This window comes from Mauremys reevesii, linkage group 7 (genome assembly GCF_016161935.1).
Source record: "Mauremys reevesii isolate NIE-2019 linkage group 7, ASM1616193v1, whole genome shotgun sequence".
In the NCBI taxonomy this organism is placed as follows: Eukaryota; Metazoa; Chordata; order Testudines; family Geoemydidae; genus Mauremys; species Mauremys reevesii.
The window spans coordinates 66,397,001-66,424,722 of NC_052629.1; the positions used below are offsets into that span (position 1 = coordinate 66,397,001).

The following is a 27,722-nucleotide window of genomic DNA, read 5'->3' on the forward strand; positions in this document are numbered from 1 at the left end:
CCCACAGGGTCCATTTCTTGGGATTGCATGGGGAGGCCTGGCTCTTTCTGGCCGAGTTTGTCCCGTGTGGTCTAGGTTCTGACTGGGGTCGCACGTGGAGGCCCGGCAAGGCCCTTTCCAAACAGAGAACAAACGACAGAGCGGGCCCCAGACAGCTGACAATGGAAGGACCCTCACTGGGTTTCTGTGACCAGCTACACGTGATCGGACGTCTCCTCTTCTGGGAGCTGCCCTGGGGGTACATGGAACTGCGGGCTCTGGCTCTGCCTAGGCCGCAGCTGTGGGGAATGAGCATCTGGCCCTAAGAGGCCCAGGTTGTTTTGCACACAGCTCTGAAATCACAGACCCCAGAGAGCTGAGCCACCAGCCTCAGTGCGTCCTGTTGACAGGGCTGTCGTTTTCAGCGGTGACCCCCTCCTCTGTGCACTAGGCCTGGCTCCATCGGGGCTGGGATCCCGGCTGTGCAGCCCTTTGACAGCATTTACAAAGCGGCTGTAGAGTATGGCACCATGGGAGCTTCGCAATAAACAAAGTAGCAGATAAAGAGCAAAAACTGTTCAGTAACAGTCAGGGCCTGAACAAACTCCCACCAACTTCAGTAGGGCAAACCCTGGGCACTGGGAATAGAAGATTGACGCCCAGGGGACTAAAGGGTGCTCAGCACCTCACAGGATCTGGCCCCTAGCTTGTGGTCATGTTCAGATGTAAATAGGCCAAGGGCGTGTTGTGAGTAAGGGACTGGCCAGCTGCCAGCCTCACAGTGTGTGTCTGGGAGCCTGACACACTCAGCGCCTGGCTGAACAACCCAGCTCTTCACGTGCCTTTGGTTCGGCACAGAGTGTTGTCATTTCTCAGTGGGTCTTTGTTAAGGTTTTGGACTAAACCACACAGAGTCGGCCTTTATTATCTCTACCTGCATCGGTGCTATTGGGCAAAATACACCCCAGCACTGGGGTCTTTCCAGGCACCACCAATGGCCAAGGTTCAGGGCCCTTCTGCATAGGGTCAGCATTCGGGATGAGCTAAGCCCCTGTGATAGGGGACCTGGCCTGGCTGGGTCCCAGGAGGCCCCCAGGCCTGGGGCTGCACACCATGTGGATGCTGGGGGCTTAGACACAGATGCTACAGCAGAGTAGCTGCAACAGGAGAAGCAGAAGAGATCTTCTCCTTCTCTCCTTTTCAGTTTGCATTTGATTCCTCCTCTTGCTTCGTTTCTCTCAGCAGCAGCCGGTGAGGAAGTGGGTCAGCATTAAATGTTTACCTGGGAGATTCTGGTCACCAGCCCCTGGCACCCTCTTCCTGAACCCATCGGGATGCAGCCCATGACCAAGCAGCACAGGATGGGCGGAAACCAACATCTAGGCAATAATGAGGTGCGGGAGTGCCTCTGCCCCCTGCTGGGTGGACTGTCAGCCCTGCTAAGCAGGAAGGGGCTCTGATGAGATCATTCTCTGGACTCCAGGCTACAAACTGACAGCCCCCCACAGCACTGATATCTCTAATGCAGGTGTATCATCTTGTCCTCTAGAAACCCTAGTACCAATCCACAAGCAAGACTATTTCATAGGTCCCAGCTGGTTTCACATGTTAATGCCCTGTTGGCCTTCCAGGGGGCCACACTCCCAGTTCCTGCGACTGGCTGCTGCTTCATCCACTTCAGTGGGCGAAATTTCCCCCCAGACAGTGACATAAAATCTAAACCCTGGCCAGGATCACTCCGGGAGCCCTGCAGTCCGAACCTCCCAGCATGAAGAGTGTCTGAGAGGTTCAACCTACATCCCAGCACGAGGTTTGCGTACCATCCTCTGGATCCAAGTTAAGAAACACACACACACAGACCACCATCTATTGAGTACAATGAGCAATTACCATCCCGTTAAACCACATGAATAAACAGCTGGATTTTATTTAATGCAAAAACCACTTTGTACAGAGGAATTTCATGTGCATTTCAAATGCACGTGCCAATGAGGATCGGTTTAAAACAGATTTCGATAGCATTTCCCTGCTGTATTCTATACAGCGGCCCACAATTCAGAGCCCAGATCTGTTCCCATTGAAGAGTGGTAAAATTCCCCTTGATTTCACTGGGAGCAGGATGGGACACTGAGTCCCATCACAGGAGACACAGCAGGTAGCACACTGCACTATACCACTGGCAGTGATTCTCACCGGCAAATTCAGTGAGGGGGGTTGTATGCGCGGCATGGCCAGGACTGGACCCTGGTACCTTATTACTTTTAATAACGGGGTGGAGCTATATCAGAGGATGTCAAATTCCTCCTCTGCTCCCAAATTGACCCTACAGTCCACTGACTCTCTTGAGATTCGTTTCACTCCACTCTTCCTTCCAAATCTTGTATACTCTGAAGGATAATTTTCGTTCCATCCACCGACACCACGCAAGGTTGGAGGAGACCAAGAGCTCCTTGTTGTTTCTGCCTACCCATCCATGGCCCAACTGTATATCCTCCCCCTCTCATCACCAACTAGGAGCTTGGAGAAATTCCTTGGGAGAGAAAAGAAAAAGAAAAAAAAAAGACAGTGTTCAATAACAAAAGGCAAAACTGGCGCTGCATGTTCGAGACTCTCTCTGTAGCTCACGAAAGCTCATGCTTAAATAAATTTGTTAGTCTTTAAGGTGCCACAAGTACTCCTGTTTTTTTTTCCTCTGGTTTGTGCAGCAATTGGGACAGAAAGTGCTCACTGGAAAGAGCTCTCCACCATTAAAGCCTGAAGAACTCTCACGTAAACTAGATACAGGTCCAAGTTTCCAAAGGCTGGAGCTGGATTCAGAGCCAAACTTTCCCAGAGTTCAAGGGGGTTAGGATCCAAGGTTTGGATTGGCCAATTATGGACATTGTAGCCAGTTGGGATTTAGATCTGAACTGCCAAAAGCTCTAAGATTCATTCATCTCCAATACAACGTAGCACTGCCCCCAATAAATCTGTTTGGCAGACAATTACAGGAATCAAGTTCTCCTGTAGGTGCATGTGGCAGCTTTATCCTCTGACATCTCTAAATCCTGTACACACTCGGGAGCTTCAAAAGGTTCAAAAGTGCAGGGAACAGATACACCCCGCTCCCAAAGTCTCTGCAATCTAATGATGCTGTTTACAGGAATCACTTTGCTGACCACTGAAAAGCCACCACTTCTGGAGAGGAGCACAGCAGCTATTTACCAGTGCACAGCAACATTACAGGACAGGAAATGAGGCTGAACCTTGGAGCCAATTGAAATGGCAGGAGGTAGTTAGTGAGGCAAAAGCTAACTTGCTATGCTACCTGGAATCTGACCAGAGTCCAACAGCCTCTTCATTTTGGAGAATAAAATCACAGGATCTTTACAGAGCACTTCTGGTCAAAGCCTCACTTTCACATCCACCCGAAGACAAGAGATGGCAACTCCAGTGGCCCCTAGCACTGTACTGGGACAGCAGTTTCACCCTGATTCAGAAGTAGGAGCGGCAACTACTAACAGCTTCCTACAACAGCTGGTTCTTTCCTTGGAGGTCTCCCAGCTGAGTCCTGAGCAGGCTTAGCTTGGGAGAGCTGACAAGACCATATCACAGGATGGCTGTATCTTATTAGGACAGGTGGATTTTACTTTGATATTTTAAGAAATAATAAAAAGAAGCTGTAACTCAGAACAGACACTTGGAATCACTGGGGCTGCTACTGTGCCCTCTGCTGGACAAACGATGCATTGCAATGGAAATTACTGTACCTGGTTACCGCAAGAGCGGTCACTGTGGGATTATTCTTAGCTGGTTTCCCAGTCAAGGCCATGCTGATGTTCAACTCCCGGCAGAGAAGCAGATGTTGCCCCCACTTGTCACCTGTAGAATAAATATTTAGAAACTGCTTGTGGGACGGGGAGGTGGTGGTGATTATTTACGGTCAGCAAGTTGTTAAGTTGAGAACAAATATATTTAATCTTGGCCTGTGCTGTTGCCGAATAGGCCCATCCCAATTTAATTTGCGGCGATGATAGTTACATGTGCTGACGTGCGGCTGTACCAATTGTGTGCTAAATTGGATTTGTGTATTATTGCTTTCTAAATTGCATGCCTAGTTCAGCAAAATTGTTCATCAGTGTTTACTGGCTCTATGCTTAATAAGATGCCCCAGAATACCTTGCTGCCAGGATATAATGCAGCCTATAATTGCCTACTAAAAATAAATTACATAAAGCTCCGGTATCATCAACTTATCTAAATCTGCTCAGAACAGAACTGATAATTAAATGTGTGTGTGCATATGCACACACGGACACACACACGCCCCCAACAATGTAACAGTCATTGTTACTTCAGTCTTCTTAATGGCCACATTTTGGATTAATTTTATTTCCTTTAATGGGTAGAATGAGATGTGGGACTATTAGGCCATCTAAAATCATTCTGAAGTCATTCAAGGAGTTTTGGGGAGCGTCTCGTTGCTGTAATTAAATGTCACAACTGACTAATAATTAATGACACTGCTGCTTGTGGGTGCACGTGTGAGAAAATGAATGTGTGTGTGTGTATTTAACAGATCCTCTTTCTAGATGCCTGGCTGGCTGGTTCTTGCTCACATGCTCACGGTCTAAGTGATGGCTGGATTTGGGGCTGGGAAGGACGTTCCACAGGTCAGATTGGCAGGGATCTTGGATTTTTTTTTTTCATTTTCCTCTGCAGAATGGCATGTGGTTTGCCTGCTGGGATCCTCTGGGCATGTCTCAGCTAATCAATCCCCACAGGGGCCACCACAGGCATTAGTACACCTCAGGCAGGGGCCACCACAGGCATTGGTACCCCTCAGTCTCTCCCATCCTTCGTCTGCAGCCACAAGAGTTTTGCCTCCTGATGACTGAAATGATTCAGTCTAACTGAAGTCTCTGGGCTTAACATATGCTGGCCCTGACTGGAACACCCTCTTGTGACAGCCCATGGCATGACAGGTGCACCTGCCTCAGTTTTCCCTATCCAGTAACCCAAGGACGCTACGTCAGGCTCTCTTGCCTCCTTGGGGCTAGTTTAGTACAAAACCATAGTGTAAACAGACCAAAGTCCATTTATCACCCCCTGTGCATCCCAGGACATCTCATCTTGACATACCTCAGCTTCCACACTCTGAGACTCTATCAGTCTTCTTCTGTCCTTCTACCAAGACAGGTATCCCAGCCCTTCCACTCTTCCAAACAGGACCTCTCCCTCCCCTCCCCCACCCAGCCTCTCTGCTGGGAGATCATCTTTACCAGGGAAGCATCCCTCACTCCCCCTGTTCCCTGGGTTCAGCTCTCTAGTGTGGAGACATCAGCAGGTAAACCCCTCCACTGCTCCCCTGCCTTCAGCCCTAGTTAGAAATCCAGCTTAGAGCAAGCAGGCACCTCCCACCTTCAGCCCTCTTGCCCCAATTTTCTGGCTTAAAATCAGCTGCCACATCCCTCTTGCTGCTCTCCTTGCCTTCACCTTCCCCCAGGAAACATGTTCTGCTCTGGAAGCCCTTCCTGACTGACCAGGGATTAAAGCCCAAATGTGGCCGTAGTTTGCATAAATATACACCTATGTAATTAGATCTACCAACATAATTATATCTATGTAATTAGACTGTGGAACTCATTGCCACAGGAAGTCAGTGAGGCCAAGAATTTATGACAATTCAAAAATGGATTGGATATTAATATGGATACCAAGAATATCATAAATATCATAATTAATTCCAATAAAATTTAGACAGACTATTAAACCTCTTGCTTCAGGGCTTAAGCCAATTTCTGACTACTAGAAACCAGGCTGGAGGGCAGGTTATCCCACAACTGGCAAGTGAGGATTTTTACACTTTCCTCCATAGCAGCTGGTACTGACCACTGTCGCAGCTGGGAAACTGAGCTAGCTGGACCTCTAGACTGATCCAGTCTGCTAAATCCTTTGGTCCTGTATAGCTGTTTATGAACCTTTCTGCCTAAGTGAGTTAGGAGCTGAAGTCCCATTAATGAGACTTGTGCTGCTAAGTCACCAAAGTGCTTCTGAAAATTCCCCCTGCAATGTCTGATTACTGTAGAATATCTTAGTATGCAGATGACCATCCGTAGTTATATCTTTATGCAAGCTGAAAGCCTAATCCTGGAACAATAGGGAGTGCCTTCAGCACGAATGCCTTCAGCAACAAGGGTCACAAAAATAAATGTTATAAATTACACCTGGTCTCTCTCTCTGTCCCATACACACACATTTTAAAATGCCCGTGGACACTAACGGAGCCCTGGCAGGCATTGGCTCCTGTATCTGTTAGGTCAGGAACGTTTAACTCCGATGACTTTTATTACCACGACGGCGTTGTAGCTTTCAACCCATCGTAAGCCTCCGGCTCGCGGCTTTACCTTTAACAGCTTTGCCATCAGCCCAGCATAACCACCGGCTGTTCAGGAATCCAGTTGGGGAAACATAAATAAACCCGGGCTCCAGGGGCCCCCTGCTGGCCTCACGCTGCCTTGAAAAGCCTCCCACTTCATTGTGGGTGGCAAAGGCAGTACCCTGAGCCGAGCCAGGCTCTGTCCCTCCAGCCAGGTGCCGGGTTTGGCACGGCTCCTTCCTGGAACCGGGCCAGGGCACTTTATTACAGCCACCAGCACAGATGTTATGGTCAGAGGCTCTGCAGCTCCTCGGGCCCTTTGGACACAACGGGGCTTTCAGCCAGTGTCCTCTTGCAGACAGGTTTGCGGCAGGATGGTTTATTAAGCACATTAAGTTTATTGAGCTGGTAACCAGGGCTCACTTAGGGCCTGATCCTGCCACAGGTGAGTACTGAGCTCCCCCAGCTGCAGCATCAGCAGCTTCAGGCAGGATCTGCCCATTGCATTGTGTCTAAGTGCTGCCCCGTATCTCCAAGGCAGAGCAGGGCAGGGCAGGCCTTCCCTCAGCGACGCACATTCCACAGTAATGTTGCACCATTCACATAGCACAAGGCTCTCACAGCGCTGTCCATGCACATGTGGGGGAGTGGTCTCCCTGCCACCTCTGGGGTGGAACGTGTAGCCATTTTGCAGCATGGTTTAGGACAGGAAGCGAGGACACTGTCTGGTGGAAAGCTGAGAGGCAATGCAGACCTGACTCTGCCCAAACAGTTGTAAAGGAAACAGGTCTCCTGGGTCCCAGTCCAATGCTCTGTGTTCAGTGATGCCACCGGCTCCCCGCCCCTCCTGGCTGAGCACTTTATCATGCTGATCCCCGGGCCTGCTGGCTGGACTCTGGCACCGGAAGTGAGCCCCAGGGTTGCTGAGTCCTGCCCCTGCCGCATCACAAGCAACCCTGTCATGGAGTCACGCTCATAAATATGTCCAGCATCTGTCTGTCTCTATCCATACGGGGCTCCCATCATTAAACCCCTTCTCCTGAGTCAAAGGAACTGCAGCTCCCCTGTTGGTAGGACATTCTGACTATAAGACTCGAGACCCCGCTGCAGATTTGAGGGGTCAATTCGGGTCTGAAATGGTCCACGCAGAGGCTCAGCAGGAACGGGCCATGGCATCGGCAAAGAGAGTGCACAGCTCGGAAAGCCCCAGGCCTGGTTCTCTGGGGCCATGCACTTGGAGTAGCTCTGCACCCCTGCGCAGAGTGGGGGTGAAATGCAGCCCTCCTGGTGTGGCAGCGTTTCATCCCAATTTAGCACATGGCTGTGTGTGCACACAAGGTGGCGGGGCAGAAGGGAATCCAGCCCTAGCTGCCTGGGTATTTTTAAAGGCCCCTCATGGCCGTATCCAAGTACCTTATTTAGCCTTCCCACTTTTAAAAGTGATGGAGCTATGCCCCACTGGCCTCCTCTGTTCCGGCGCCCCTGGCTAGGGCCTGTGCTGACCTCCACTTGGAAGAAACTCCACAGCCAGGGCCAGGACTGTAAATCAGGAAGTGTTATTTACTCCTTTTCATAACACGAGAACTAGGGGTCACCAAATGAAATTATTAGGGAGCAGGTTTAAAATGAACAAAAGGAAGTACTGGTATTTCTTCACACAATGCACAGTCAGCCTGTGGAACTCTTTGCCAGAGGATGTTGTGAAGGCCAAGACTATAACAGGGTTCAAAAAAGAACTAGATAAATTCATGGAGGATAGGTCCATCGATGGCTATTAGCCAGGATGGGCGGGGATGGCGTCCCTAGCCTCTGTTTGCCAGAAGCTGGGAATGGGTGACAGTTAATGATTACCTGTTCTGTTCATTCCCTGTGGGACACCTGCCATTGGAAGACAGGCTACTGGGCTAGATGGACCTTTGGTCTGACCCAGTATGGCTGTTCTTATCTACACCCAGGATGCTCTGCCCTCAGCTTCAGCATCCCAGAGAGGCATGTTTCTAAGCTAGCCAGGATCTGCTTCAATGGGGTACCTTGAGATTAGGGACAGGAGCCTGACTCAGGCCCAGAAATGAAGGGGGAGCCGCACAGAGCCCTGGGGTGATGGGAGGGGTGAACCCACAGTCACTCTGCAGGTACTGGAAAAGTACTGTGGCTGCTGACTGTGGCATAACGGTCCTGTCCTCCAGGCGGAGGAGGAGAGAAGCTGCCCTGTCCTGCGGCTGCGTGCAGGCTCCTTGCCAGAGACAGCTCATCTCCCAGGTGAGTTATTAAGGTGAACTCAATCCAGTCCAAGAGCTCAGATCTAGACAGGTTTTGTGGGGGATGGGGAAGGAGGGTTCCTCAGTTTTTCTGAATCTCAGTAGCCTTTCCTAGCCCTAGCTGTGTCTCTCTCCCAGCTATGCAGTGCACACAACACAGCAGTGTTTCAGTTCAGGTTGTACCTTTGTTATCCAGATCTTCCGTTGTGGCTTTTTGTGATCTTGATCCAACATCCTGGCCTGGGGCTGTTGCATATTCTGTCTTCCATAACTGTATGGGCAAGAAAGGAGGGGTTAGAAAATGCAGAGGTGTAACTAAGACACATCAGTTCTGGGGCTCATAGAATCTCTATAAGGTCAAGGTACGATGGCTGGATCCGAGGTTGGTATTGCTCTGTCCCTGATCAGCTGTCCTGCTGGGTTCCATGCAGTTGCTAGACAATTAGACAGGGACTTTGTTAGAGACAGCACTCTCTTGTTGAAGTTCAACCACCAGCCTGAAGGTAGGGCTGCAAGTGATTTCTTTGTCTCTAATGAAGTGTCCTTCTCCTTGGACACAGATGCTTTATCCCAGAAGCCTAAACACACTTCTGATCAGAAATGTTGTTTTTGCCTTTGGAATAGACCAGAATGAACAGCATTTTCAAAACAATTTCTCAGGGGGATGAGAGGCCTCTTGAAAAATTTTGCCCCCCTGTTCCAAATGATCAGAGAGGTTGAAAAACAACTCACTAAAACATTTTTTTCCAATGAAAAAAATGCCTTTTTGATGAATGAACTCTTTCATTTTTGTCGAAAACACAATTTTCCAGTTTTTGGAAAAAAATAATTCGTACTGAAAATTTCCGAGGAATATTTCAAACAAAACAACATCATTTGGTTTCTTTCTAAATTTGTTGTGGTGAACGCTTAGCATTTTCCCCACCAGCACCACAAATTACATCCCTTCATTTCTGGATTACATGATCACTCTCTGTTTGTAATGTGTCTAAGGGGAAATGTGGAGCTAATGAAAACCACTGTCGCCCCACTCAGTAACAGAAACTCTGACTTCAATCCAGAACTGGTTTAGCAAAAACATGACACCTACCCTCACAATTCCATCTGTGCCCCCTGTGATGATGATGCTACATGTGTCCCAGTCCATTACTTCAGCAAAGCAGCAGCAAACAATGGCTCCTTCCAGGCCGCAGGCAGTGCTGATGCTTGCCAGAGGCTGGCCATTGATGGTCCACAAATGTAAATAGGATCCAGCACAAGAGGCAATGTCACCCTAGAATATACCAAGCAGCATTATTTCAAGATCCCACAAATACCACATGGGGCTGTTAGGCCCTTGTAATCTATGACATTTGCCCATTCTTCATTTTATTTCTCTTCCACTCTTTTCAGCAGAAGAGCTGGTCAAAAAATGAATTTTTTTTTAATTCAAAATTCTGGAATTTCGAAGCAAAAATTCTGGAATTTCATTTTGCAGGGTTTGAAACAGATTCACTTGCAGTTTCTTCACTTTTTTGTTGAATTTTTTCATCAAAAGTTTTATGAAAATGGTTCTTTCATATAATGAAAAATACAGTATTAGGTAAACAAACAACACTGATAACCATTTTTGATTAAGTTTTCTAAAACATTTTCAATTAAAAAAATCACAGAAAATTGTGAAAAAATTGAAGAAAAAAAAAGGAAAAATAAGTTATTGTGAATTTTTTTTTAAAGGCCATTTCCCCACAAAATTACTTTTCATTTGAAAATTTTCCAGCAGCTCTAGTTACCAGCTTGGTATTTTTACTACATTCTGCTCTTGAGGGACAAAAGTCAGCTGAGGCAGTGCATGCAAGTAAACTTCACACACCAGAACTAGTAAAGAAATTAGAAAAATAACATCGGGTGGTGGAAAGACGAGGTTGCCAAGCATTGCCAAAGGAATAGGCACGATACCGATGTTGGAACAATAATGCCTGTGGCCTTTGGATGAAGATATGAAGTTTTGCTCTGTGTGTGTTACTGAAATATGTTGTAAAGATGGGAACACCCACAATCAGCCTTTCAGGTGCAACAATGGAGGAGCCAGATGTGCTGATGGCCCATTAAAGGGAATCCACACTCCCAAGGACTATCCAAGGAACCGTATACAATGGAGACTTCTCACAGATGGCATGTAGACAATGGAGACTGCTTGACTCACGTCATAGCAAATGGTCTTTCCAGCAAGCTGGAAGAGACTATAAAAGAGGGGAAGTGACATCACTTGGCCTGTTTCTCCCCCCCACAACTCAACACCTGGAAAGACATTCAGAGGTAAAAGGCTGAACTGGGGAGGTGGTCCCAGGCTGAAGGAGAGTCCCAGCCTGTATCTGGACGAGCTGTAACCTGCTTGTACTATCCGTCAGGGTGAGACACTGCTTGATTCAAACACTGTCTAATTTACAGAACTCAGATTGTGATTTTACTTTTATTTTTCTTAGGTAACCAACTTTGATCTGTATGCTTATTACTTATAATCACTTAAAATATATCTGCTGTAGGTAATAAATCTGCTTTATATTTTACCCAAAACAGTGCGTTTTGATTGAAGTGCTTGGGAAATCTGCTCCGGTTGCAAGGGCCGGTTCATGTCCACTTTCCTTTGTAGAAGGGTATGTCTACACTATGAAATTAGGTTGATTTTATAGAAGTTGATTTTTAGAAATTGATTTTATACAGTTGATTGCCGACTTAATGCGCTTAGTGTGGACATACGCAGAGTACGTCTTCATTACCGTGGCTAGCATCGACTTATGGAGTAGTGCACTGTGGGTAGCTATCCCACAGTTCCCACAGTCTCCGCTGCCCATTCGAATTCTGGGTTAAGCTCCCAATGCCTGATGGGGCAAAAACATTGTCACAGGTGGTTTTGGGTACATGTCATCAGTAGCCCCCCTGCAATGGCAGAAAATCGTTTTGTGCCAGACACCAGGGCAATCAGATAGGCTTTGAAAACCAGTTTCATGACTGGCCAGGCTTCGGTGTGACAGTTGTGTGTGTTTCTCCTTGATGCAAACCCATCCCCTTTGTTAATTTTAATTCCCTGTAAGCCAACCACCCTCCCCGCTTTGAAACCATGCATTTTTTCTTTATTAATTAAAAAAAATGAGATAATGGACAAGGTAGCTCAGGTGGGGTGGGGGAGGAGGGAAGGACAAGGCCACATTGCTTTTGTAGCCACACTAAAAATGAAACTGTTTGAATGACAGCCTTCTGTTGCTTGGGCCATCCTCTGGTGTGGAGTGGCTGGGTGCCCAGAGCCTCCTCCCCTGCCCTGCCTACGTTCTTGAGCATCTGGGTGAGGAGGCTATGGAACATGGGGAGGAGGGTAGGCGGTTATACAGTGGATGCAGCGGGGGTCTATGCTCTTGTTGGCTTTCCTGCAGCTCCAACAGACGCTTCATCATGTCCGTTTGCTCCCCCACTAGCCTCAGCATTGTTTACAAGGCAGAATGAAGCTGGGAGACATTTTGAAGAACAAAATTTGCTTTGCAAAATTCCTCATGACCCCAGAGATTTGCAGAACTGGGCATGTTCCTGAACCCCAGGTGCCCTTCACTCGGACACTGAACGGTGATGTTCTCTTTGATACAAGGCTGTTGTAACTGGCCAGCAGAACCTGCCCCTCAGCGGTAGGGATTTTTATCTCATTGTAATCCCACTCTGTTCAACAACACTGCAAGGATACAGCGATCGATCGATCGATAGATAGATGGGGAGCAACTAAACTTGCATGTGGTTCTTATGCCTCCCCTCCAGGGACACTTCTAGGCTGTATCCTAGAATGGTAGGCATAGTGGTTTGGCTATCATGTCTGCAAGAGCCTGAAACCTGAAGGGGAGACTGGCCCATCCCAGGCTGCTCCTGAGTGTTGGGTAACTTAGCTTGGCATTTCTGTTCAAATAATCACCACTACCCCTGCTCCCCACCTGCCTGCAATATGGCAATTGCCAATGCCTCCTTCTGGTTGGGATGGGTTGTAGCTGCCGTAGCATCTAGTGGAATAAATCTGGGGACTACTCAGATGGCAGCACCTTGGAGCCAAGCCAAAGCCCCTGTGCCGGATCATGGGGAAAGCAGTGCCTGCATCATCCCAAAGCACAAACAGAGCCATCCTCAAGGCAAAGAGGCAGCCAGCCTGCCGGTAGAGCCTACTGGTCCCAACATGCAAGGCTGTTTCTTGATCCAAGCAACCATCTGCTTCATTGAACACTAGACAAGCAACCCCCAAATAAGCTAATCCCCAAACACCCTGGCAACCCTGAAAGGTTAAAAAAGAAACAAAGCCAACAGAAAATGTAGAGAATGAAGGAAAAATAGTAATAAAATTTGAGGGCTGAATCCTAAGCCCCTTAATTAGATTTCACTAGGTCCTTGCTCTGGCAGAACTCCTAGTGATTTCATGGGAGCAAGGGGAGAGTAAGAACTGCCCCAGGATTCGACCCTTAATATTTAATGTAGATAATTGTAAGCGCTTTAGGGCAGAGACTTGCATTTCATTCTGTGTTCGTACAGTGCCTAGCACAATGGGGTCCTGGGTCTTTGACTGGGTTAAAAATAGAACTAAACAAATTCATGGAGGATAGGTCCACCAATGACTATTAGCCAAGATGGTCAGGGATGCAACCCCCATGCTCTGGGAGTCCCTAAACCTCTGGCTGCCAGAAGCTGTGAGTGGATGACAAAGGACGGATCACTCCAAATTGCCCTGTCCTGTACATTCCCTCTGAACCACCTGGCACTGGACACTGACAGAATACAGGACACTGGGCTAGATGGACCATTGGTCTAACCCAGTGTAGCCATTCTTATGCTACTGAGATACATATACAAAATATTAATAATAATAACCATTCTCACAAATCAGTAATTCACCATGTGGATACCAATTCCTAAACCTCTGTCCAGTTCAGCATCCTCCTCTGCCCCCCCAGAGTGTTTAGTGTTATGGTAATAATACCCTTCACAACCGAGTCTCTCCTCTCCCCGTAGTGCTTGTGTGTGCAGCTTTAAGGGCAATTGTGTGTGTGAAGTGGGAGCAGAAAGTCACAGATCTCTGAAGCCTTAAGAGCAAGGAAAATGCAGATATTCAAAGCCTAGGAGCAGCCTCTAGGATGCAGTGTTTATAATATTGCACCTGATCTATTTACAAGTGCATGTTGATTAAACTTCCTGGGTTCCACTCCCCAATTTAAATTCCATCCAAACTTTCCATCCCTTAGGAACCAGCTAAAATAGAATAGCAGCAGCAAGTCCATCTGCTCCTGGCAGAGGCTGATCTGTCCTTAAATAAGCAGTGTGCATCTGGTTTAAATTAACTACTGCCATGCCTTTCCCTCCTCCTGATTTTGGACCAGGGCTCTTCACATCACAGTGGAAAAAATCTTGAGGCAGACTGAGAAGGGTTTATTTGAAATGGCATGGCCAGTACTGAAAGAACTGAAACAGTGGGCGCTGGCTACACTTGAAATGCTACCGTAGCACAACTGCAGCTGTGTTACTGTAGTGCTTCAGTGTAGACACTGACTATAGCGATGGGAGTAGTTCTCCCACCGCTGTAGTTAATCCACCTCCCCAAGAGGTGGTAGGCTAGGCTAACAGAAGAATTCTTCCATTGACCTAGCAATGCGTACATTGGGGGTTAGATTGGCTTAACTACGTCCCTCAGGGTGTGGACTTTTCACACCCCTGAGAGATGTAGCTATGCCGACGTAACTTTTCAGTGTAAACCAGCCTTTAAACTTCTTTAACTGCATGTGGGCCTGGGAGGCTCACTGATTTGGTAATCAGGCTAAGGAGTTTTTCAGGTCTACGTCACTGACTGAAATCCGACTGAGATCAGCAGCTACAGAAAGTTTTTTCTTTCTTACTCCCCAAGGCAAGGATCACCTTTTTGCTCTATGTCTGTACAGCACCTAGCACAACAGGGTCCTGCTCCATGACTAGAGCACCTAGACACTACTGTAATATACCTAATCATGTACAGTGCCTAACCTGGCACTACGGGGTTCTGGTCCATGACTGTGGCCCCAGGTGTCATCGCAATAGACCTAGTATTGGGGCCCTACTTGCTACCACAGGACAAATAATAAGAATCGAACATAGAGCTGTGTGGAGACTGGAATTTCTGTTTTTCAGCTAATTCCTCCATTTCAAAATTTGTTTTATTTCAAATCAGAATGAAAACAAAGAAGTTCAAAATTTCCCATGACACAAAACTTCTGGAAAAAAAAATCCCCGTGGATCAAGTCAAATGTTTCTTGAAGATAAAATCAACACATTCCATTTCAGTTTCAACATTTTAAAAATGTTTGTCTTTATAATATAAAATGAAGCATGTTGAAACGAAAAGTCATTTCAGAATGAAAAATGGAAACATTATGTCCTCAAAAAACTGAAATGGAATGTGTTGACCTTAGAGAAACACTATTCTCATGGTTTTCCCCCCAAAATGAGATTTTATTGAAATCAATGCGTTCCTGCAGGAAGTTTTGGTTTCCAATAGAAAAGCCTTCTGTTGGAAAATTTTCAATCAGCTCTGATCTAACGACTGCTCAGTGACCCCTGTCTCAATCCAATCCCTACTGCACTAATCTCACATCACAACAATCATCATCACTGTCATGGATTCTGATTGGCCCACTGCTTGGCAAAGGAACCAAGGACTGCATGGACAATTGACCCCACTCTCCCTCCAGCGGAAACCTATGGTGTGACACAGTGGAGGAAGCTTTGGAAACAGATAATTTTATCCTCTAGGGCTATCAACCCAGCACTCCTATTTATTTTATTTTATTTATTTCAAAATGTGTGGGCTTCTCCAGTTTATTTTGCAGGGGACTGCCAAGAACAGTCAAGCGCTGGCCTAACTCTGTGGCAGTTTTACCCACTGACCATTGGTATTTGTCATTAAGTGCTATGGAAAATCCCACTCCTTGGGCTTTAGTGGAAGTTATTATTATTATTCATTTGTATTGCAGTTGTGGACCCCAGAAGCCCCAGTCACGGACAAGGTCCCCTCATGCTAGGTTCTGTCCAAATGCAGAAGAAATCCCTTCCCCAAAGTGCTGACAATCTCAGTTGTTAGGATAAACAGATGTTTTGGGACTTCTTATTGCTATGACATCAATATACATCCCCAACACTTCTCAGCACAAGCCACAGTACTCTGTGACTTGACAAAAATGTTAACCAAGCCCAACCACTGTTCTCTTTTGTGAAGATCAACTGAACATAGAAACACGGGCGTATAAATGCCCTGTTAAGGAAGCAGAGATCTGGGGGAATTCACATCCAAGAGAGCTGACTGCCTACAGTTAAATCCAACCCAGATTATTTTCATAATGATGAGCAAGCAGCTGTGTTTCTGGGAACAGATGGCAGATGCATTTTTCGTTTCTACCACCATCCCTATATAGGAGAGATTAAAAAGACTGGGACTGTTCAGCTTGGAAAAGAGAAGACTAAGGGGAGGAGGATACGACAATAGGTCTATAAAATCATGAATGTCATGAAGAAAGTGAATAAGGAAGTGTTATTCACAGTACACAAGGACCTGGCATCACCCAATGAAATTAACAGGCAGCAGGTTTAAAACAAACAAAAGAAAGTATCTCTTCACACAACACATAGTCAATCTATGAAACGCATTGCCTAAGGATGTTGTGAAGTGCCACAAGCATAACTGGGTTCAAAAAAGAATTAGATAAGTTGATGGAGGCTAGGTCCATCAATGGCTATTAGTTAAGATGGTTAGGAATGCAATCCATGCTCTGGGTGTCCCTAACCCTCTGACTACCAGATGCTGGGTCTGGATGATAGACAACAAGGAAAAGTGCAGAGTCCTACACTTAGGACAGAAGAATCCCATGCACCGCTAATGGCTGGGGACCAACTGTCTAAGCAGCAGTTCTTCAGAAAAGGACCTGGAGATTGCAGTGGACAAGAAGCTGGATATGAATCAGTGTGCCCTTGTTGCCAAGAAGGCTAATGGCATATTGGGCTGCATTAGTAGGAGCATTGCCAGCAGATCGAGAGAAGTGCTTATTCTCCTCTCTTCGGCACTGGTGAGGCCACATCTGGAGTATACATCCAGTTTTGGGCCCCCCACTACAGAAAGGATGTGGACAAATTGGAGGGCAATGAAAATGATAAGGAAGGCAGGGCACATGATTTATGAGGCAAGGGTCAGGGAACTGGGCTTATTTAGTCTGCAGAAGAGAAGAGTGAGGGGGGGATTTGATAGCAACCTTCAACTACCTGAAGGGGGGTTCCAAAGAGGATGGAGCTCGGCTTCTCTCAGTGGTGGCAGATGACAGAACAAGTAGCAATGGTCTCAAGTTGCAGTGGGGGAGGTCTAGGTTGGATATTAAGAAACACTATTTCACTAGGATGGTGAAGCACTGGAATGGGTTACCTAGGGAGGTGGTGGAATCTCCATCCTTAGAGATTTTTAAAGTCCGGCTTGACAAAGCCCTGGCTGGGATGATTTAGTTGATGTTGGTCCTGCTTTGAGCAGGGGGTTGCACTAGATGACCTCCTGAGGTCTGTTCCAATCCTAATATTTTATGATTATATGATAGGGGATGGATCACTTGATAACTGCACCAGTCTGTTCATTACCTCAGAAGCATTTGGTACAGGCCACTGCCGGAAGACAGGATGCTGGGCTAGTTGGACCATTGGTCTGAGCCAGTATGGCCATTTTTACAAGCCTCCTTCTAGCAGGGAGGGTTGGAGAGGAAATAAAACAATAACACGTCAGGTAATTGTCTGCTGGCTGAGACTGCTGATTCAGGAACATCCAGAGCCAGTAGACTGTGGAAGAGGACTTGGGTCTAATTAGTCCCAGGTGGCATTGCCGTAACACATGCATGTCAGGAGAAATCAATGGAAGCAACAGAGTCACATGTGAGCCAAAGGCAGAAGTGCAAGGGACTATACTGCTATGCTTCTCAAGCCAGCTCACAAATCAAGGGGTTTAATCTTACTATCCAGCCACACACGCACGGATGCTTCTACTTAGCTACTTGTCTATATTGTACCTTTTAGTGCTCCCTTCTCATCCTTAAGAGTACTATTAGCAACCTTTGTAAAAGGGAAAATCAATTGATCAGCATCTCAGGATGTTTTTACGTTGGGAAGAGCACCCCTTACATTATCATGAAACGCTCCTGAACACATCAGGAGAAGGATGATAAATGAAGTTCTTACCATTGAATCGTTGATGGCAATAGCAGAGAGACTGGCCCTATGGGCAGGGAGACGGGTGATGTAGGTCAGCTGGTTCAAGTCCCATATAATGCAGGTTCTGTCACTGGATCCGCTCACAAGGATGCTGTAGGTCACAGATGCGGTCAGGCAGGTCACGGCCTGAGTGTGTCCATACAAAGCCTAGGAGTACAAAGCAATCCAAAACCACAGTCAAGCAACTGGGTTACTAGGGATCCACATTCCCACTGGGATCAGCTTAGCAAGAACATGTGATCTACTCCACAAAATCAGAGTCTCAGAGCTCCCTTGTCCTTAACTTACAGATGGGGAAACTGAGGCCCAGAGAGGTTAAGTGACTTTCCAAAGCTCACCCACTGAATCAGAGGTGGCAACAGAACCCAGATCTCCTTTTCCTTAGACTTGTGTTATAGCTATTTGACCATACTGCCTCATATAAAACACCCACTTACATTTTTAGCCCTGGTTAGCAGTGTGAAACATCTCTTACCTTTTGCCCTTCTGGCCTTATCAAGGTGAGATTCATACTCAGAGGTTAGAGCTGTTCAACATTTGTAAAATTTTTAAATACAAAACATTTTCAATGACATTTTTGAGACATTTCTCCCTATTATTATACCCAATACAGACCATTTCAATATTTTTTTCGAATACTGAAGTTTTGCATAATTAAAATAAACCTCTCTGGGAACCTTTCTTTCTGTTAAACATTACTTTCTTTCACCCCTCCCCCACTATTTTGTAAGCATCTCTATCATAAGAGACACAGCCAGTTTAGTTTAGCCCCAAAATTTAGGTTTTCCATTACAAAAAAAACCTTAATTGTAGTCAATGTATTATGGACAGAAACTAATAAAGTCATTTCATTTAATAGATGTGATATGCTGATCTGGTTTTACACTCAACATGCAGTGGTGTAAATGAGGGTACAAGGTGTTGGACAATGGAGAATCAGGCCCTACTTGCTTTCTTTAAAATTCCTGGGCCTGATTTTCAGTTGTATTGAAGTCAATGAGTGCTGTGACTCGACTTCCCTGAACGTCACACCAGAGTTGTAACGTTAATTTTAACTGGAGAGGTGAATTCCCAGCTGGCTTTCTCTGCATGGAATGATCAATGAACTTCTAGAGTTTGACTCAGTTCAGTGTGGGTTTCAGTCCTGAATGTCCCTGTTGACCTCTCAGAACACGTATGGCATATACTCTCCTCCTGTGTCAGCCCAACTTCTTGCTGGCCATCTAATAAATGCTGCTATTTGCCAAGGTTGTTAGGTCAACGGCATTTAAACATGAATCCCTCTGGTGAAGATGCTCAGTTGCACCAGGCTATATGGGACCGAGATGACTTTCAGGTGTCTCAAATTATTTTAGGCTTGACATGGGCCTGAGATACAGGGTTGGATATAATTTTAGACCCTATCAAAGTATGAGCTCAGGGGTAAAAGATAATGGCACAAGAAGGGATTTAAGCAAAGCTGTGCAAAGTTTTCATCCCAGCCCTGAAGCCTATTCCCAACTGAGCTTTGGGGGGCTCCAGGCTGTGGGGTGAGTTTGGGGCAGGCTTGGAACTTCAGGGCAGCCATAAATCATAAATTACAACCATAGTGTAACCAGTGGCGATTTACACTATGGTAACCAGTGGAGTTTGTTCCCACACGACACAGAACTAGGTGGCTGCTGATCAATTTCACCTGGAGTTTTTTGGTTCACACAAAATAGAACAAAACGCTGATTCATCAAAACTGAGCCTTGTTGCGGAAACATGTTGGTTTTGACAAATATTTTGTTGGGAGAGTTTCTGAGGGTGGAATTTTGGATGGAATTCAGGAGAGTGAGACACACCTCACTCCTGAATAGCCCACCGGTGCAGGCACTCATCTGGGATGTGGGAGACCAGGTAAGTGTCCTGATCACCACACTACTGAGTCATCCTCTTGCTTTCTCCGTATCTGCTGTTGGAGCTCTTCCACTCTGTATAGATAATTAAATATTCAGTGGGCTGCAGAGAGAGAGAGAGCGACTCAGTGTCTGAACCAGAGCAGGGATGTGAACCTGAGTCTCCGGTTACATCTACACAGATATGCAAGACTGGCAGTGCGGTCTTTGCTGGCCCAGGTTCGCTGATTTGGGCTCCTAGGGCTCAGGCTGGCAGTCAGTGCTGCCAATTCAGGGCAGACAGAGCCCTGGTCTCTGATTGCTCATGCGCAAAGACTGCATATGGCCTGTGGCAGTAGCAGTGGTCATTGTGAACGGGGCTGGGAAGAGCCAGGGCCATACTTCACCCCCTCCATACACTGGTCAGCCACAAAAGGAAACTCTGCACCTGCTACAAGGGTGACTCAGCAGGGGTGCACTGTGGCTCTGCTGCACCCACTCCACCATGGGTCTGTGTTTGAAAGGCGCAACACAGCTCTTCTGGATGCTTATCCGAACCGGCTACGTGTTTCCTTTGGTGCAGAGTTATGGGAGCGTGGGTCAGATAAAATTGCACAGACGGATACCGTGGCTATTATGCTGCATCCTCAATGCTACACAAAACTCTGGAGGCAGCCCGTTAAGAAGGGAATAAGATCTTCCTGCTGAAACACAGTTTCTGTCTTTTACTCCAACTCAAACAAGAACGCATTAGTCCCTTGAGAAGGCTGATAAGTGAACAGCATCACTTTTATAGCACATCAGCTTTACTTAAGTGAAGCTCAGTATTTCAGGGATGACGATACAATAGTTTTGTTCAGCAGAATAAACGACGACCATGAAACAACAGCATGTAATTCACTGGAAGACATTTAGGGGCATAATTCAGATTGACATCTAGGCCAGAGAGTCGTCTAAATGACTAATGCCCTCTGCTAGCAGAGACAGAAAGGAAATCCAGGCAGTCTTTGGCATTGCGTGATCTCACACCGGTACTTTGTGGAATATGGGCAATATCATTTAATTGCAGCATACACATTAGCAACACCAGTTCCTCAAAAGTCAGTCATAAATCGTGGGCCGCTAACGAGAATGGCAAACCAGTAAAGGTAAAACAGAACCTCCCTGAAGCTTTGCCCAAAACGCAAACTGACCCTGAACTGAACTTTTCTTGATCTCCAAAACGTGTTGCTTAGATTTTACCCTAGTGCTGTTTCTTTCCCTTTCTTGTCTGTGTCCTGGGTTCTGAGAGGAAACAGACAGGCTAAAGTTCATGAGATAAGGTCTTCTGATGGGATTTTGGGTCTCTTCAGAAGCAGGAAGTATTAGAATCTCATGTCAGGAGTTGTTCCAACTACAATTTGTGCCCCGTTTTGCAGGGCCAAGGGGTCTAGCTAAATAGATAATAGTCCGGGGGCTTCTCTGAGCTCAACCCAGACTCAGCCTTTTGATGTTTCCCATCGCCTATGACAAATGAAATATGTTCTTGTCCTGGATCTGGGAAAACCTGAATTTTCTTTTGAGTCTTTTCTGCAGGAACCAATGGACAGAGCAGATTTCTATGGCATGAATACCTTCATGTCACTCAAACCTCATGAATGCTTCCCCTTATTATTTCACCAAAGGTTCCAAATTCAGGATAGGTAACGTATCCAGAACTCTGGTTACTTATCTGAACCTTCTTGGCCAGAAATACTGGGCTGGGAATCTGTTTAGAGAAGTCTCTCAATGTTTTGGTGCTCCTGCCTCCTGACCCAGCTAGAAAAAAAGGAAATGGGAACCATTTGAACAATACATAACGACTCAGATGGAGCTGGGTAGGGTGAAGGACCACGGGAGGCTGGAGTGGAAGGGTATATTTCTTATTTTCAAGACTTGAGGGCATAGCAAGCTATACTAGTGTTGCCAAAGTGAGAGAAAAAGACAGACTGCTCAGGAGTCTGTTAGAGACAGGTACAGCCAACCCTGTATGGGGTTACATATAGGGAAGGCCGGAAAACAAGAATTCTACTTCACAAAAAAAGTTGATGTTTCAAACATTTGGTTTTGTATCGAACCTGAAACCTTTTGAAATTTTCAGCCAAACACCTGAGAGAATGAAAGAGATGCCCTCTCACCCCAGAACAGCCAACTGCCAGTGGTTAGGGTGCTCACCTGAGAAAGAGAGAGATCCATGCTGTGAATCAAGGACCTGAGCCCCACCCCAGAATAGCCAATAGCCTAGTCATTAAACACACACTTACAATATGGGAGACCCAGAGCATCCCTACTTTGAACCTGAGAAACCTTCCCAACAAAAGTTTCATTGAAAATGACACGTTTCTGCAAAAAAAGGTTTGTTTTTGACAATGGCATTTTGTGTTGAAAAAGTGTTTCGTCAAAACAACTCTGGGTTAGCTCCCGAGTCCATTTGTCATTGTCAGTGCATGAATGGGTGGCAGGTTGATATGCTGTGTGATGCCATCTGCACCATCTTTCTCTGTCACCCTGGTAGAGGAACAGCTTTCATCGAACCCCTTCCCAGCTCTGATCTCAGACCTGTACTTACTAAGCTGGCACGTCAGGTGAGCTGTGGTACTGTACCTGTCTCAAGTTCAGGCATTTCACTTTGTCCTTGACCAGGGAAAGCTCCCAGACACACACGACGGCGCTCGTTCCAGAGGTAATGACAGTAGTTGGTGTGGGACATACAGCACAGAGACACTTGCCCCAATCTGCCATGCATTCGAGTGTCATAGTGTTCTGCAGAAGGTAAAAACACTGGCAGCCATTTCTGTTGCACAGATTCCTTTGATTGCAGCATGTCAATATTTAAACCAGAGAACAGATTCGGGGCCTGAGAACCAAGCTCTCATCTTCCCTTTGAGGCTGGGAAAGGAACGTTCCTCCTACCCGTTTTCAAGAATGAAAGGAAGGTTGGGCTCAAAGATCAGTCAAAGAAAGGGCCCAGTCCTACAAGGTGCGGGGCATCCTCAACTCACAGTGAAGTCAGACTAAAGACTAAATTTTCCTCTCAGTTCTGCTCTCACTGCCTGCGTGTGTATCAGCATGGCTATGTGTATGTTGGTGTGGGAGTGAATCAACCATTACCTGCTGGCTGGATTGGAAGGATGATTTGGCAGTTAGGGCACTAGCTTAAGATTCAGGGAACAGGTTCCATTCTCTGCTCTGCAACAGGTGTCCTGTGTAATTCTGAGTGAGTCAATTAGTCTCTCTGTGCCCAGTTCCTCACCTGTACAATAGGGATAAGCAGCTCCCTACCTCACAGGCATGTTGTGAGGATAAATACATTACAGATTGTGGTGCTCTCATATTCTACAGTGATGGGGGGGGGCATATAAGTACCTAAAATAGATAGAACAACCTACTACTTACTCATAGGTAGAGGCATTGCTCAAGTGTAGAGGCTGGTGCTTTTGGTGCAGGGATCCCTGGATTCTATCCCCACTGGTGACCCCTGGTTCTGTGTGTTTTCACAGCAAATCGTTCAGTACACACTGAGCTTCCCAAGGAAAAGGGAAAGGTTTCTGCTACTTTGAACATCTGATGAACTATGGAGGGAACTGAACGCTGTTCTCCTGAGCCCCACACTAGCACTGGCCATCCATCCTTTTAAGAGAGACCGCTGCGCTCTCCTTGGTTGCTGGCACTCCAGCATGCACGCAGCACTGCGATGTGTAATGTTGATTCCTTACAGTAAAGAAGTCAGAGAATCAGTTCTAGAGCCCTGCATGGATGCAAAAATGTGTATCCGCAGCCAATCTGCAAAAATGATCTGTGAATATCTGTGGATTTGCAGGGCTCTACTCCAGGGCTGGGCTGAGGCTTCAAGGCGCGCACACACACACACACCCCTCGCCGGAGCCTGGTCGGGAAGAGCCCCACAGGCAGCTGTGAGGAGCCTGTGCAGAGTCACAGACCCTCCACCTGTCCTCAGCCGGGTGGGGAGTCTGGGGGTGGGGACACGGTCGTGGGCTGCTCTTAGGCCCATATCCTGCACTGTGGGCAGGTGGAGGGTCCACCACAGTTCCCCATGGCTCCCCGGCTGGGCTCCACACTGGTCTGGCCAGGTGGGTGTCCTGTGGAGCTGCCCGGCTCTTACTGTGGCCGGGCTCCGAGACACACCCTCTGGCCCGAGCCAGATCAGGGAGAGCTGCGCTGGCAGCTGTGGGGAGCCTGGGTCCTTCCAACTGTCCTAGGAAGAGGGCCCAAGCAGCCTCCAGCCCGTGTCTCTGCCCTCCTGACCCTTACACAAGGGAGGGGTGTGTGTGGAGGGACCCAGGCTCCCCACAGCTGCCAGTGTGGCTCTCCCTGACCAGAAAGTCACAGCCCGGCCACGGTAAGAACCAGGCAGGCAGCTGCAGGGAGCCATGCTGGACCCTTCACCTGCCTTGGGCAGGGGGCCCGAGCAGCCTCCCGCCCAGTGTCCCTGCCCCCCAGACCGCCACCCAGGGCAGGTGGAGGGTCCGTGCCGCAGTTCCTCACAGCTGCTTGCCCAGGTCTTACAGTCAGAGCCCTGCACAGATCCAAAATTTGTATCCACATCCGCACTATCCGCAAAAATGGCCCACAGATATCTGTGGATATAAAACAGATACCCACGGATTAGCAGGGCTCTACAGATTTCTAGGGGAAGCTGCATTAGTGTTTTGAATGAGAGCACTGTACTAAACTCAGGGGTGGGAGGAAATTGACAGATGGTCCTATCCTAATCCCAGCAGAAAGTTCTGCGTCACAAAATTTCTCATCAGGGCCAAGAGACATTGTGTTGTTGTTAAGTCCTATCACACAAGGTCTCAGTTTCAGTGTAACAGAGGATAGAGGGATTGGAACTAGATAAGAACTTCAGATCAGTTCAATATTGGCCAAGATTTTCAGGAGGAACTAGTGATTTTGGGTGCCCAATCTTAGACTCTTTCAATGGGGCCAGATTTCCAGAAGGTGCTGAGCACCCACCCTCTGAAAATGAGGCCTCTTTACGATGTCTCAAGTTGGGCACCTCAAACACCGAGACACCCAAAATCACGAGTCACTTTCCATAGAGTTTCAGGCCTGAAAGGAACATTAGATCATCCAGTCTGACCTCCTGTATGGCACAAGTCATTAAATTTCACCCAGACACTCCCGTATTAAAGCCAAAGATTTTGTTAGGCTAAAACATTTCAGTTTCCAGCAGACTACACTGTTGTGAGCCACAGGCAGAGAGCGGGAGGTGCCACCAATGGCCAAGACCCCTGCATTGGCAGGGAATCGATTAGGTGGGAGATGCCCAGAGGATCCCAGCAGGCGATCCATGCCCCAGGCTGCAGAGGAAGATGAAAATCCCCAAAGTCCTTGCCAATATGACCTGGGGAGCTTCCTTCCCACCTCAAAATCTGGTTATCTGTTAGACCCTGAGCACATGATCAAGACCCACCAAGCAGGCATCTTGAAAGAGGATTCTCTGTACCATCTCAGAATACTGGTCCACCCTCTCCGGTGTTTCAAAACCCTTGGCCTTTGTTCTCATTTACCTTGTCAGTTCCATAGTTTCCAAGGCAGCAGGTGAAATCATCAAATCCCCAGCAGAAGGTTTTGTTCCAGAGCGGTGGGATCAAAACTTTGTTTCTCTCGACGGCCAGAATGATTTTCTCGGTATGGACGATGTGTCCGATGGCTCCCTTGGGCGCCTCTGAGCAGAAGAAGGAGATCACAGCTCATCCTATTGTTTCTAGCATGCTAAGAGTGACTTTCCCTCCCTTGCAAGGTTTGCCTGTCTCCCTAACTATGCTGAGTGATGTGATCAGCACCAGAGGCTAAAAGCCACCCTGGGGCTGAGATGCAGCCACATTCGAGGCAGGGCTATGGAAACACATTGACACACACCTGGGGGAGGGGGTGTCATGCCAGGTGGCACCAAGTCCCCTCATCTATGCATAATGCTTCATTCCATCACATTAAACTTCACAGTGCAAGTGAAGCCATATGGGCCATATGCTTCCTCCTGCTTCCAGTGTTGCCAACTCCACATAGCAGGTAGTCACCAGACAAACCCTGAAAAGTCTCTAGATGTAGCTGTTTAAGCACTCAAAAGGAGTCAAAAATGTCATCAAACAAAATGTCCAGAAAATTCAACAGAAAATCACACACACACACACACACACACAAATCATTCACAAGCAGCTCAATAGTGTTAATAAAATCCATTCCATGCTCTTCTTACTACATACTGTTGTACACTAGAAGCAACTACAACAGTACACCGTCATCACCAGGAGGGCGCCCTCTGCTCATTGGGAAGGAAATTGCAGCCCTCTGCTCATTGGGAAGGGCGCTCCGTACACTGCAGCCCAGGTTGGCTGGGGTTGGGTAATTCAGCTGAGCCTCCCTTTCTTGCAAGCCTGGATTTGAGCCAGCAGGTTAGTGAAAGGGAGAGCCCAGAGCCAGAGGGAAGAGGGAATTTGCCTGAACTGAGCTTGGCACTGCAGGGAGCCAAGAAAGTAGATTTAAAAACAAAAATCAGCTAGCCAGGCCCCTTCCCCCAGCTTCCAGGGTTTCATTTCTGAAAAGAGCTGGGCAGCTAACCCCATGCCAAGATAGGGGAAGGAGTAAAGGGCAACTGAAATCAAGCTAGCTCCACCTTTGATCCTGTAGTAAGGGCTTTGTTCCTGAAGGCACGGTGCCCCTCTCCCCAATTGGGGCACATGGCCCTGTCTCATCCCACCCAACCTTCCATCCGTGCAGCTCTCCTCGCTGGCTAACCTGCCTCTCCCACCCAGCCTACTTCATTGGCCATCTTTCCCTGCAACACAGAGTGTGCTACCTACTATGGAGGGGTGAGAAAGAACATGGTTGGGTAAAAACAAGCCCTGGCTAATGTGCTGCTCTCTCCAAAGTGCACCTGGCTTTAGCAAAGTGTTGAATTAGCCTCCACAAACTTCTTTTCCTTGCCTGCAGATTATAGTGATCTCAGCCCAAGAAGCCCTGGAATGTGATTCCTTTCAAGGACATGCTCAATTGAGACGTAATGACATTGACTTGGTGTGCAACAGAATGTAGTAAGAAGAGCATGGAATGGATTAACACTATTGAGCTGCTTGTGAATGATTTTGTGACTATACATATTGGTGACTTCTTTCTCTGAATGTCACTGTAATTGGCAGTGAAAGTCACTAGATTTGTCATGGGTCACTTTGACACTTATTTTCTCACTAGGGAAACCAAAGAGTCACTAAATCTAGTGACAAAGTCGTTAAGTTGGCAACACTCACTCCATCTCCTGCAGGGGAAGAAGCAGCATGAGCCACCACTCCAAGAATGATGTGGGGCAGACACATCACCATATGGACCACCTGACTCCTGCCCCTTTGGGATGGGGTGAAGGGAGAAGAGTCCAGGGCCCATCTGCAGACACTTTGGTTGCTTGTGTCTCCCCACCCCAGACTGTGGTAGAGTGCTCCTTAGAGAGTGGAGAGGGCAGGCACGTGGGGTGAACTAGGGCTGGGAAGGCGTTTGACTCTGGGAGCTGGCCAGATGGGAGGTTTGTGGGAAAGGCTGTCATATGAGGGATTGTATAAAACAGTTACTCACCTTCTCGTAACTGTTGTTCTTTGAGATGTGTTGCTCATGTCCATTCCAATTAGGTGTGCTCACACCACATGCACAGTCATCAGAAAGTTTTTCCTTAGCAGCTCCTGTCAGGTCAGCTGTGGAGCCCCCTGGAGTGGCACCTTCATGGCGCTGGATATATGACCCTGCTGACCCGGCCCCTCCTCAGTTCCTTCTTGCCAGCTACTCTGTCAGAGTAGCGGAGGGTGGTTTGGAATGGACATGAGCAACACATCTCGAAGAACAACAGTTACGAGAAGGTAAGTAACCATTTTTTCTTCTTTGCATGATTGCTCATATCAATTCGTTAGGTGACTCCCAAGCCTTACCTAGGTGGTGGGGTCAGAGTTATGGAATCGCTGACTGGAGCAC

At 47.3% G+C, this 27,722-nt stretch overlaps 1 protein-coding gene across 8 annotated transcripts in view; it reads right to left on the bottom strand.

Moving 5' to 3' along the window:
* Positions 1–1,892: 1,892 nt before the first annotated feature.
* The window catches only part of WDFY4 (WDFY family member 4), a 251,942-nt gene continuing 226,112 nt past the window's right edge, over positions 1,893–27,722 (bottom strand). For 7 of the 8 annotated variants that reach the window (XM_039546658.1, XM_039546659.1, XM_039546660.1 and 4 more), the window contains 7 exons: positions 25,277–25,434; positions 22,347–22,505; positions 17,833–18,012; positions 9,686–9,868; positions 8,779–8,866; positions 3,729–3,840; positions 1,893–2,509 (listed from right to left, as the gene is read on the bottom strand). In XM_039546658.1, the coding sequence (XP_039402592.1) occupies positions 2,443–2,509; positions 3,729–3,840; positions 8,779–8,866; positions 9,686–9,868; positions 17,833–18,012; positions 22,347–22,505; positions 25,277–25,434 (947 nt within the window). In that variant the 3' untranslated portion in view covers positions 1,893–2,442. Of the gene's footprint in view, positions 2,510–3,728; positions 3,841–8,778; positions 8,867–9,685; positions 9,869–17,832; positions 18,013–22,346; positions 22,506–25,276; positions 25,435–27,722 lie in introns of those variants that run through there. The other variant, XR_005601150.1, reaches the window with a different exon arrangement.